Source organism: Melanerpes formicivorus, unplaced genomic scaffold (genome assembly GCF_026170545.1).
Source record: "Melanerpes formicivorus ecotype bairdi unplaced genomic scaffold, bMelFor1.0.p_v2 SCAF_14, whole genome shotgun sequence".
NCBI lineage: Eukaryota > Metazoa > Chordata > Aves > Piciformes > Picidae > Melanerpes > Melanerpes formicivorus.
The window spans coordinates 17,706,363-17,719,031 of NW_027142366.1; the positions used below are offsets into that span (position 1 = coordinate 17,706,363).

General features: G+C 59.6%; 1 protein-coding gene across 1 annotated transcript; it reads right to left on the reverse strand.

The window, feature by feature from the left end:
- Positions 1 to 210: 210 nt before the first annotated feature.
- Positions 211 to 2,107, reverse strand: LOC137445575 (noggin-2-like). The gene has a single exon (XM_068147421.1). The coding sequence runs from the start codon at positions 1,071 to 1,073 to the stop codon at positions 414 to 416; it is 660 nt and encodes a 219-aa protein (XP_068003522.1). The 5' UTR covers positions 1,074 to 2,107; the 3' UTR covers positions 211 to 413.
- Between the last annotated feature and the right edge of the window lie 10,562 nt (positions 2,108 to 12,669).

Sequence of the window (12,669 nt, forward strand, 5' to 3'; positions counted from 1 at the left end):
AAGCTTTTTCTTTCTTTTTTCCTTTGTTTTGTTAGAAGGCTATATAGGTATAAAAATAGACATCTGATTGTAGTGCTTTACTGTGCCTTTGGCCTGCCCTGCAGTTCCTGGGTTTGCTTTTGCCCCTTTCAAATAAAATAACATTAAAATAAGTGTGTGTGTGTGTGTGTGTCCCCTCCCACCCCCCCAAAAAAAAAACCCCACCCCCAAATCAATAAAAATTAATAAATCCGGTTCCTCCCCCCGCCCCGACCCTGCACTGGGAAGCGAGGGGAGGGGGGTGGTGGTGGGGAAAAAAAAAAACCCAAAATCAAAACCAAAACAACAAACAACACCCCCCAAAAAAACCCTCCTAGCTCCTCCTAGAAGAGCCACCCGAAGGAGCCGAGGCGGCAGTGCAAGGCCGGGGGAGGCTAGCAGGAGCACTTGCACTCGGAGATGAGCGGGTACTGCACCGGGATCCAGGTACAGTACTTCTGGCTGGACCAGCCCTGGCAGTGCCAGCGCAGGAAGGTCTTGGTGACCGACTTGACGGGCTTGCAGAACATGCCCTCGGGCAGCGAGCAGGACTTCTCGGCGAAGCAGTTGCCCTCCTTGATGTAACGGGGCCAGAAGCGGATGCCCAGGTCCTTCCAGGTGTAGAGGACGGGGCAGTAGGTATATGCCCAGAGCCACTGCAGCACCTTCCGCCGCGCCTTCTTGCCCACCCTGAGGCGCGGTCCCCGGGGCGGACCCAGCTCCAGCCGCCGCAGCTCGGCGGGCAGCGCGGCCCGCCCCCGCCCCGCCGCTGCCGCCGCCGCCGCCGCTGCCTCGGTCCCCGAGGCGTTAGCCGGCCCCGGCACGGCCACGGCCATGAAACCGGGGTCGAAATGGCTGCCCAGCTTCTTCCTCAGAGTCCTCTCGTCCAGGTCCTGTTCCTTAGGGTCGTACTCGGGGTCCGGGTGCTCCACGATGTCTTTGACGGGCAGGTTGTCGCTGGGCGAGGGTCGCAGACGCAGGAAGGGCTGCCCGCCCCCCGGGCGTAGCAGCAGCCCCAGGCAGGAGCAGAGCAGGAGCGCCCGGATCGCCGTCATGCTCCGGGCGGGACCCGGCGGCCCCGGCTCGGTGCTGCGGGCTCGGCTCCTAGCGCTGCCCGGCGGCGCCTGCCAGCTCCCGGGGACTCATAAATAGGCAGAGACAAAAGTCCGGCGAGGCCCGTTACTTTAAATAGCTCGGCCGGGCTTGTGTGACAGACGCATCTGAGGCTCGCCCCGCGGCCGCTGGCTCCCCGGGGCTCCCCGCCGGGCCGGCTCCAGCCGCGGCAGAGAGCGCCGGGGGGTCCGAGCCTCCCCCGCGGGCGGCGGCGGGGCAGGGCAGGGCACGGCGGCGGCCGAGCCTTCCTCCTCCTCCTCCTCCGCCGCCGCTTTCGCTCGCTCCCCCCCAAAATTCACAGCGGAGTCGTCTCCATCGCCATGGTGACAGCTGGGCCGAGCCCCACGACAGCTCGTCTAGACGGTGTGACAGGGTTTGGCGTGAGACCGGAGCCCGAGAATAAAACCCTCCTTTATAGCCGGGCGAGCACGGGCGAGGGGGCGGGGAGGAGGGTCACGGCGCGGCGGTCCGAGCGGCCCCTGCGCGGGCACCGCCGGGGCGCGGGGCTCAGGCGGCGGCGGCGGCGGCGGGCGGCGCCGGCAGCGCCCGCGGCCCGGCCGGGATCCTCCTCATGGCGAGCGGCTGGGGCGGCCCGCGGCCCCCCGGGGCATCCTCGGCGTCTGTGTAAGCGTTGTGGTGGGGTGTCCCCGGCACCGGCGCTGCGAAGCTCCCTGCGCGGTCCCCGGCGGCGCCCGCCGCTCCGTGCGGCTTTTCGGCGGGGGCAGGCAGGGACGGGTTCGGCCGCCGCTCAACAGCCCCGGCGACCCATCGCTGCTGCTGCTGCTGTCGATGCTCGGGCCCGGGCGTCCCCGCCGCGTTCAGCGCATCCAGCCGCGGCTCCGCGCTGCCGGGTCGGCTGTGCTCGGCTCGGTTCGGTTCGGCTGGGCTCGGGTCGGTCCGGCTGGGCTCGGGTCGGTCCGGCTGGGCTCGGGGGAGCTCGGCTGGGCTCTGAGCTCGGTGCCGTGCGCAGCCCCCTCCCGCCGCCGCCCGCCCGCCGCGCTCTGCCGCGCCGCCGCCCGCCGCCCCAAGTTAAATACGCGCCCGGCGCGCGGCCGCCCCGCCCCCGCTGTCACTTTCGCCGCACGCTGAGTGACAGCCGCGCCCGCGCGGCCGCCGCCGGGTCCTGCCGCCGCCGCCCCCGGCACCGAGTCCCGCCGGCCCGGGATGGGGCTTAGCCCCCGCGGTGGGCAGGGCTCCTGGCTCCTACCAACGGGCCCCCGGGCCAGGGGGTGTCTGCCGGCTGCGCCCACCCGGGCACAGCCCTGCTGGGTAGCTGGGCACCCGCTCTGCCCCTGCTCTGCGCCACTTCTGCCACAGAGCCCCGCGCTGCCTCCAGAGACCCCTTCCAGCTTCATGAGGAGCTGGTGAGATGAGTAGGGGCCTTGAGCAGTCTGATCTAGTAGAAGGTGAAGCCGCCCGTGTTGGAAACCACATGATCTTTAAGGTCCCTTCCCACCCGACCCATTCTATGACCACACATCAAAAGCCCGTCCTGGGCAAGACCTGTGGAGTGGCCCGTGAGAATGTGACCGCTAGGCAGGCTCCAGCATCAGCACCTTGGCCCCCTCTGCAAGGGAGGCTCCAGCATTCCAGGAGCATCCCTCTGTCCCGAGGGAAAGTGTCCTTGCATCCCTCAGCATGACATGGCACGCTGGCAACCTGGGTTAATTCCGTGGTTTGCTCTTCATCCCTTCCCAGTAGCACGGGGCTGAATCACCTGGTGGAGAGCTGGACCCACGGCCACGGGAGGTGGGAGCCTGGTGTGTATCAACACAGTGAAACCCCAAACCCTTCTCACCTCCTTTACCTCCACATTGCTCAGCACTGAGCTCACACTTGAACCATGTCCAGAAATTGGACACACAGCTGGTTCCTCCAGGCTGACAGTGTGTACGAACATTCCTGCCCATGCCAGTCACTCCCTCCCAAAGGCATGAGATAACCAGCTACCCACTGGGGCCAAGGCAGGGCGCCAAGGGAAGGAGGCAGATCGTGGAGCCAGTTTCTCACCATCCTGTGCTCAGGACCCACCAAGCAAAGCAAAGGGCTGCAAGGAGCAAGCCACCTATGCGCCGTGCTCCAGAGTGTGTCTGCTTGGTAAACTAACAACCAGAGCAGCTCCCCAGCTTTCTGTCCCTTCATCACCCCGCAAATGCCAAATGTTGGGATTCAGACAGGGGGAAAAAAGACAAAACAAAACCTCCGGAAACAGAGAGATCAAACATCTAACCCTGAGCCTGCATCAAGGCAGAGCATCCCCGGGACGTCAGGGAGACAAAGCTGCTGTGCCCCGAGGGGCTCAGGAGCTGCTCACAGCCCATCCCGGTGGCAGGATGAAAGCTCCCGCGTTAAACACAGCCAGCCAGCCTTTCTTCTCCTGCTCCGGGATTCTGCTGTCAAGATCCCAGCTTGGTTTGCTGAGTTCTGAGCTCTCCTTCCCTCGTTTGGATCACACACACCCTGCAGTTGGTCATGACACGCTTCTGCTCCCGGGCAGAAGTTAGCTCTCAAGACAGTTTGCTGAAGCCGTGGGTATCTTCATCCCTCGGGGCTCCAGAGTATCAGCCAGGCGCTCTCCTCGTGGTTCTCCTGACCCCAAGCCACCTGCAGTGCTTGGGCAGAAGGCAGCCTGGCTGCTGGTGCAGTGTGCGCTGGCTGCCGGCTGGGCACACTGCAGGGCTCTCGGCGGCGTGGGAATCAACACAGCAAACAGCAAACCCGGGCCGGAGCAGCAGCTCCGGGCAGAGGCAGCCCAGAGCAGGGCAGGAGGCAATCACTCAGTGAGGTGTGCTGCTGCTGCTGCCGCTGCTACCCCACTGGGTCCTGGTGAGGGGATTAACACCTGCCTGCGGCTGCAATCATCAAACCCGACGTGTAGCCAGCATTTTTCATCCCGAAGCAACTCAAGTAACTTAACTCCTTCAGCTGTCTCCTGCACTTTATAAACAGGCTTCTGAGCCACCCCGTGCCAGGTGATGATGGCTTCGCTCTGGGCAGGCTCACGTCCCCCCTCCATAGGTCCCACGTGGGAGAGGAGTGGCTCTCCAGGGTGGGCTGCAGAAAGTTTCCCCCTTTTTGGTGGCAAGATCCCTTGGGGAACGATTCTTGGAACGTCCCAGGGGCAGCAGGGGGAAGGCACCAAGTCTGCCGGGGGCTTGGGAGACCCCCATGGAGGGCTAACTGCTGTGCTCTTGTGCTAGTCAGCACGAAGCACATCACTTGATGTTCTTCTGAACTTTTCAAGGAGGGGAAAAGTAAAGACAGGCCCCTAGGCAGGAAATGTAAGGTTTAATTGTGCCCATGGGGTCCAAAGGCTCCTCCAGCTCTTTCCTGTTCGCTTCTTTTCAGGACCAGAGGTGCTGTGGCAAAAGCCTGTTCGTGGCTGCATGTGTGGACTGAGCAGTGCTATGCACCCACACATCTTCCCTTCTCCTGCTGGCTGGCCCCAAGACCTGGGGAAGGTGCAGGAGGCAGCACAGCCTTCACAGCCACCCTGGGCTGGCTGTGCCTCAGCATGCACCTCTGCACTGCAGAGCTCAGGGCAGCACTCAGCTGGATTCCCTGGGGCACAAATATCACTGCAAAGGTCCAAGGAGCAGGACACAGGGACACACAAGCCCCCCACGGTGTTCCTCATTCTCATCAAAGCTCTTCTTAACTTCTGCTTAGCTCACCAGGCCCAATATGGCCCAAGGTATTCAGCAGCTCACAGGCTTCTCCTCAGGAAAGGCACTGGGAAGACAAATAGGATGGGAAGAAAGGTGGCTCCTGCCCTCTTCACTCTCAGCTCCCTTCTCCACAGTCATGAGCCATCAGTCCCAACAAAACCCCCTCGGCTGCTCAGAGCTGCCCTTCCCCACTGGGGTCTTGGAGGAGCATCTTGGCAAAGGTCTCCTCTGAGAAGCCAGTGAGACCTCAGAGCCATGCTCCTGGGAGCCCAGCACTGCCCTGGCGCTTACTCTGCACCACGTTCCGATGTGCCAGGGAGCTGGTGGGAAAGGAAAAACACCCCTGTAGCCCCAGGGAGGGGATTACTTGTGCCTCAGAAAGACATTTTCTCTAGACCAAGTAGGGTGTTTTGCTATTCTGAGCTTCCTGCTGTCCTTTGTTTGTCCTTTATCGTGAGGTATTTTTCTGCTTTTCAAGCTCCTCGTGACTTTTGTCCTCTTGGCATCAAAATGGTGTGCCCCATCCCTTGCTGCTTCACCCCTTTTCCATCCAAGCTGGTTTCCTGCCCTAGGCCTGGCCCCTCATCTCCCTCTTTCCTTGCCTCTGGGTCCTCATCAGCTGCCTGGAGCTGGTCCTTTGATGTTCACTCCATGGATACTCTGTGCTGTGTGCTGGCTGCAGCCCCTTGGTCTCCCATACCAGTAGCACTCACTCCAGCCTCCTGTTCCACTGGTGTCCCTGAGAGCCCAGCAATCACCCTACTGGTTCCAGTTGACAATCTGCCCAAATCCTGGCACACTCCCAGTAGTGCTAGATGTCCTAAATGCTCCAGAAAAAACTACCCTATTGCCCTGATGTGTGAAGAAGTCCAAAGGGAGAGTTTCTTCCCTCTTCCCTCACAGCCTGGGATTGATTGCATCCAATTTGCTGTGGCCTAGAGCCTAGAGAACTGGGACAGGTGAGGCCCAGGGTGGTGTGGAAGGTTGCAGTGAGCAAGGGGTTTGGTTGGTGGTGTAGAAAGTTGCAGGAGGTGTAGAAGGGTGTGGAAGGGGCAGAAGGTTGCAGTGAGCAAGGGGTTTGGTTGGTGGTGTAGAAGGTGCAGAAGGTTGCACTGAGCAAGGGGTTTGGTTGGTGGTGTAGAATGTGCAGGAGGTTGCAGTGAGCAAGGGGTTTGGTTGGTGGTGTAGAAGGTGCAGAAGGTTGCACTGAGCAAGAGGTTTGGTTGGTGGTGTAGAAGGTGCAGGAGGTTGCAGTGAGCAAGGGGTTTGGTTGGTGGTGTAGAATGTGCAGGAGGTTGCAGTGAGCAAGGGGTTTGGTTGGTGGTGTAGAAGGTGCAGAAGGTTGCAGTGAACAAGAGGTTTGGTTGGTGGTGTAGAATGTGCAGGAGGTTGCAGTGAGCAAGGGGTTTGGTTGGTGGTGTAGAAGGTGCAGAAGGTTGCAGTGAACAAGAGGTTTGGTTGGTGGTGTAGAAGGTGCAGAAGGTTGCAGTGAACAAGAGGTTTGGTTGGTGGTGCTGAAGGCTGTAGAAGGTTGCAGTGAACAAGGGTTTTGGTTGGTGGTGTAGAAGGTGCAGGAGGTTGCAGTGAACAAGGGGTTTGGTTGGTGGTGCTGAAGGCTGTAGAAGGTTGCAGTGAACAAGGGTTTTGGTTGGTGGTGTAGAAGGTGCAGGAGGTTGCAGTGAACAAGGGGTTTGGTTGGTGGTGCTGAAGGCTGTAGAAGGTGCAGGAGGTTGCAGTGAGCAAGAGGTTTGGTTGTTCTCAATCCGTTCATGCAGGCTGTAGCTCTTACCACCTGGTGAACTGTCCTGACTAAGCTGTTGTCCACTGCACTGCTCCTTCTGGGCAGGAGGGAAGAAGGAGGGTTGGTCCACTGCAGCCCTCAGTTTTGGTGGCATTCACCCTGTCAATATTCACATGCATCAGTTGTTGTGGGCCAGCACTGGTGGGCAGGAGATCTCACCCTCCAGTGAGGAAATCTGTGGAAGAAAAGTCCCCAGCGGAGCAGTTCTTGAGCTCTCTCCAGCAGTTTGATCTTCCTGACCTCCCTCCAGCCCAAAGTGCCCACTGCACAGCCTGGGGGCTTGGCAGAGGCAATGCTTCTCAGGCAGAGAGACCAGGAATGATCCCTGGACAGCTGCCAACGTTAAAAAACAACAACATGGAGCTCTGAGAGCTCTGCCCGCTTGGCATACATCTGTCACCACATGTGTTGACACAGAGCAATGCTGCCACGTCATGTTGTACGTGGCAGTGGCTGTCAACACCAGTCCAAGGCAGAGAGAACTGCTCAGGGCAGCTATTTTTTGAAAAGGTCCTGAATCAAAGGGCTGGGGCATGCCCTGGGGACACAACCCCCCCCACGCCGGGGAGCGGCAGCGGCCCCGGGGCTCCCCAGCCGCCCGCCGCGCGCAACCTCTGCTGCCAGGCTAAACCAACCCCCCAACCACCAGCCCCAGGCCAAACCTGGTCACACCAGGCTTTGTCAAATTTGCTACCCCTTCCTTTCCGCTCTGAGAAGCTTTGTGCCACCCTGGAGTGCAGCTGGCACCACCTGGCAGCTGGGGATGGGAACTCTTGCCATGCAGATGAAGAGGACAAGCTGCAGCCCTGCGCGGGGTACCCAGCCAGGAATCTCCTCCACCTGCAGCTGGGCCAAAGGTCCAGCTACAGCCCAGCACCACCAGCTCGCTCCCCACCTGCCTCATCCTGCAAACATCTTTTTCTTTGCACTTGCCTTTTGCTGCCCCTTCTAGCCTGCCCCAAGCACTGCCTCAAGCTCTCCTTCCTGTGGAGCCCCAGCACATTGGGTTCCAGCAGCCTCCTCCCCAAGCCAACCTGTTCCAGACCCTTGCCCAGGTGCAGGCTCACATGAGCTTGAGGCCAAAGGGAGCAGCACCACAATGATGATGTTCCCAGGGACACCAAGTTGTGGCTGTGTGATGGAGAGACCTAAGGCAGCTCCAGCTCAGATGAGAGCCAGGACAGGGCCAGTGCTGGCTGCCAGCCCCCCTGAGGTGCACAGGGAGTACTCAGGAGATTCAGTCACCTGCACTCACATCCACAGAGACTGAGTTGCTGCTGCACCACTACCCCAGGACGACCCCATGGTGCATTTCCAAGGGTGAATTGCCACCCTGCAGCCCAGCTCTTCTGCCCAGCCTGGCCCCCCCAAGCTCACCCCATCCTCCTCTGCCAAGGGGCTTGCAGCCCAGGCAGAAATGCCAGGGCAAAATTTGTTCATCTGGTTGGTTTGGGGTTTTCTGTTTGGTTGGTTTGGTTTGATTTTCATCTTCAAGGAGTTTAATCCTCAAGGGTTTCTCCTATGCTTTCATTTTTTCATCCTCAAGGGTTAGGCCAGTGGGGGACTCAGGATGCAGAGACCTGCTCCCATAGCACTGCTGTGAGGCTGCCCTGCCCAGGAGGCTCTTGGCAGCTGACGCTGTGAGAGGCTCTTGCCTTTCCCTCCAGCACACTGTGGGGGGTTGGAGCACTGCCTCCACGCTCACACCTCTGCACAGCCTTGCTGACTGCTTTAGAGAGCCACTCTGATCTGCTCACCAGCTTGGGGGAGCAACATCCCAGAGATTTTCCCAGGAAGAGGCATCTCTTCCTGCCAGGAGAGCAGGGCTAGGAGGGTCAGGTAGGTAGGGAACCTCAGGTTCTTGGAAGGAGCCCATCACCCACCAAGCTCAGCTCCACAGAGGCCAGAGCAGTCCTGGTAGCATGTGTCAAGGCTGAGTACTGCCAAAGCCTGGTCCTTCTGTACAGCAAGGGGCAAAGGGCAGTCAGAGAGATTGTCCAGGAGCTTGCTTCCTCCTGTTTCATGTAGCTCCAGGAGATACATTTCTCACTGCAGTGACGTGGGCCCCTGCCCAAGGGAAGCTAATGGAAGGCAGCAGGAGGTCTGACACAGGATGGAAAATGGGATCCTGTGCTGGCACTTGGCCATGTGCTTACCCTGAGGAAAATGCTTGAGCTGTCAAGGTCTCCCTGTGAGCCTTACCTCCTGCCCCACCACACCAGCAGAGTCAGCTCTGCAGTGGCTGTGGCAGGGACAAGTCTTTGGCACCAGAGAAGCCCCTGCCTGGTCTGAGCTTGGCCCTGGGGGTGATCAGCACTGAGCCACCTCGTGTGCTGTGACAGAGCCTGGAGGGGCAGAGCAGGACTGCTGGTCTCCAGGTGGTTCTCCTCGTGGCATGGAACACTTTATGCACAGTTTGAGGGACCCCAGTGCTGGCTTGGAGCATTCCCAGTGGCTGAGTGCTAGAGGTCATAGAATTGGTTTGGTAGGAAGAGACCTTTGAAGATCTTTGAAGCCACCATTAACCCAGCACTACCAAGTCCACCGTTAAACCATGCCCCTCAGCCCCACATCTTTTAACCCCACTTCAGGGGTGGGGACTCCAACACTGCCCTGGACAGCCTGTTCCAAGCCTTGACAACCCTTTTGGGGGAAGAAATTGTTCCTCCTGTCCAACCTAAACCTCCCCTGGGGCAACTTGAGGCCTTTTCCTCTCTTTCTATCACTTGTTCCTTGGGAGAAGAACTCAACTCCCAGCTGGCTGCAGCCTCCTCTCAGGGAGCTGCAGAGAGCAAGGAGGTCTCCCTCAGCCTCCTCTTCTCCAGGCTCAACACCCCCAGCTCCCTCAGCTGCTCCTCCCCAGCCCTCTTCTCCAGACCCTTCCCCAGCTTTGTTGCCCTTCTCTGGACACCTTCCAGCATCTCAACATCTTTCCTAACCTGAGGAGCCCAGAACTGGATGCAGAACTCAGGATGCAGCTCCTCCACCAAGCTCACACAGCTTGGCCTTCTGCCTCTGGTTTTCTTTCCCAGGCTGGGCAGCAGGCAGCTGGGAAAGGTGCAGCTGCAGGTGCTCCACCTGCCATTGCTCACCCCAGGCTGCGGATTCCAGGTGCTGCAGCTGAGGAAGCCAGGGTGAGACGTGTGACAAAGGTTTTTTTCTAGCAGGAAGACTCCCACAGCAGCCTCCCAGCCTTCCTGAGAGCAGGCTGCAAACCCTGCTGCTACCTGGAGCCGAAGTGGTGGGAACTGCAGCTCTCCAGCTTTCCACAGGCTTCGCTCAGCCCCCGGGGGAGTTTGTATCGCACCCATGCAGCTTTCTCTCAGCTGTGCCCTGCCAGTGCATTTGTTTTCTCTTGAGTCGGTTCCAGCTTCACTTGTCCCTAAGAGATACGGCCCGTGGAGATAAACATGGGGCCGGGTGACTCAGGGACCCCGTGGGAAGGGAGCAGGCAAGAGGCAGGGGGTGGGTGCCAAATCCTCTCTAAATTCCCGTTTGAAAAAGCCTGTCTGTGGATAATAATTCAACGTCATAACGTCATCCCTGACCAGTTGTAGCTCTCCCTTCAGACCCCGAGAACACAAAGCCCAGGAGGAAGGCAGCTGTTGGGGGGCGGAGGGTGCGAGCATCCCGCAGCACGGCCCCGCCGGGGCCGGGGAGGGCTCGCAGCAGCCAGCGGCACGCATCCCAGCGCCCGCAAAGAGCTCCTCCGTCCAAAGGGCTGCTTGGGAGCTGGGCTGCTGGGAGGGGAGCTCTGGCTCGGCCTTCAGCGCCCGTTTCCCACGGCTGCGCTGCGGTCAGCGGGGCTCGGGGCTGTGCCTCCCGGGCCGCAGGCTTCAGCCGGGGCTTGGCCGCCCTCCCCCCCGGGCGACTTCGCAGGGCGGCTCGGGGGCGAGAACCTGAGAAGGTGTTTGCGTTTTGCCCGGATTTTCCCACTTAATCGGGACCCTCCAGTCTAGTCACTTGCCTTTTTTTCCCCCCCTTTCCTTTCCTTTTCTTTTCTTTATTTTTTCCTTTTTCTCCCCCCCCCCCTTTTTTTTTGTGGTATTTTTTTTTTTTAGGCAATGAAAGAGATTTCCCAAATCCCGCGGGCTCTAGGATTACACAGCAGCAGAGCCACCAGCAGGCTCTGTCAGTCATCCCCAGCGGCCGCGGGGTTCACATGCAGCAGCAGCAGCAGCAGCAGCGGTGGAGCCGAGCCTGCCTGCCTGCCTGCCTGCCTGCCGCTCGTCCTCTCCTCCCCTCCCCTCCTGCCCTCCGCGGCTGCACGGAGCTGCTGCTCTGCCCTGGGGCGCTCGGCTCCCGCTCACCCCCTCCTCACGCTTGCCAAAGATGCTGCACCAGTAGGATCCGCATCCAGAAGCTCTCTTTTTGTGTCTGTGCGTGTGTGGGGAGGGGAGGCTTTGACCAGCCCTGGAGGGGGATCACAAAAGGGAGCGAGAGCGACGCCCTTGGTACAGCCGACACTTTGACGTGGCCTTTGTCTTGCTGGACGTTTCCAGAGGGCAGCAGCAAAGAGGAAGCAGAGGGAAGGAGGGCTGGGAAATGTCTGCCCCCAGTGTGAGCTTGGGCCCTTGAGTGCCTTTCCTCCCAGGTGAGAAATCACAGAGTGGTGAGGGGTTGGAAGGGACCTCCGGAGGGCATCCAGTCCAACCCCCCGTGCCAGAGCAGGAGCGCCCAGGGCAGCTCACACAGGAACACATCCAGGTGGGGCTTCACAGTCTCCAGAGAAGGAGACTCCACCACCTCTCTGGGCAGCCTGCTCCAGGCCTCCAGCACCCTTACAGTAAAGAATTTTCCCCTCATGTTGAGGTGGAACTTCCTAGGTTCCAGCTTGTGCCTGGTGCCATCACAGGACACCACTGGAAAGGGACTGGCACAATCCCTTGACACAAGTCCCTCCTTGACACAATCCCTCCTGTTCATGCCATCCAGGCTGGGCCCTCTGGGGGCTGTGGGCTCCACCAGGAGAAACAGTGATTTCCTCCTCAGAAACTGGTAATGAAACCACAAACCTTGGATCCTCACCCCCCAGAGCCCTCTGAACCAGGGATCTCATGCAGGGACAGACCCTGGCAGGACCTGTGTGGTGGCCAGAGGGGAGCAAGCCCCAGCAGGCTGCCTGCTCCTGGTTCCTCAGCAGACAGGAGGCTTCAGAGAGCAGGGGAGGGGACTCTCCTGCAGCCCCTGCCCACGGAGCTGGCCGATGTGGGGGCCAGGACATGCCCCACAGGAGAGAGGATGCAAGCACCAGTTGTGAGAGGGCTGGGAGGGCTCTGGGGAGGGGAAGCTGCACCTGCAGCTTCATCACTGAGCTTTCCCTCAGCATCTGTAATGGGCAGAAACCTCCCCAGGAGTCATCTCATCCTCTGGTGTCTGAATGAAACTTCTCCAGCTTTTCCCTTTTGCCTAGGGGAAACTGCTTGCTTTATCTGAGCTGAACTCAGGACCTGGACCTGCATTTAACAGAAGAGGCAATAAAATAGTCATCTAACAGCAACAACAACAAGTCATTGAGCACCCTTCAGCCTCTCCTGCTCCAGCATGTGGCTGGCTTGGAGTGTGCAGGTGAAGAAGGGCTGTGAGGAAGTGACCACTTGCAGCACACAGCATCTAGGGGCAGGAATCTTGAGACAGAGAGGACATGAGCTGGAGGACATGCTGGAGAAGAAGGAGGCAGGCAGCACTTGCTGCACATCCTGCCCTTCCCTCCACGCTGATGAGAAGCCCAGACCTAAGCTGCTCCAGGTTGCAGCAGGGGGCTGGCAGTTTTTGTCCAGTGAGTGAGTGATTTATTGACCTCCTGAGCCAAGGGACGTTCCTCATTGTTCCAGTCAGCCTGATTTATCCAAACCAACTTACAGTCCTGCTTCTCAGTGCCATCAGCCAGCCCACAGTCCTTGTCCCGTCCCCTCCTGGTCTCCCCAGCAGGGCTCCTGCTGTGTTCTTGCACTCTTGACTCCTGCACAAAGCCAGAAGCAATAAGAGCAGAAATCAGAGACAACATCAACCTGACTCTTGCACCTGTGCCAGCAGCTCTGAGGCACTGGCTGGGACCAGGCTGGCCGT

Coding starts and splice junctions, on each gene's coding strand:
- LOC137445575 (XM_068147421.1), bottom strand. CDS start 1,073: ATGACGGCGATCCGGGCGCTCCTGCTCTGCTCCTGCCTGGGGCTGCTG.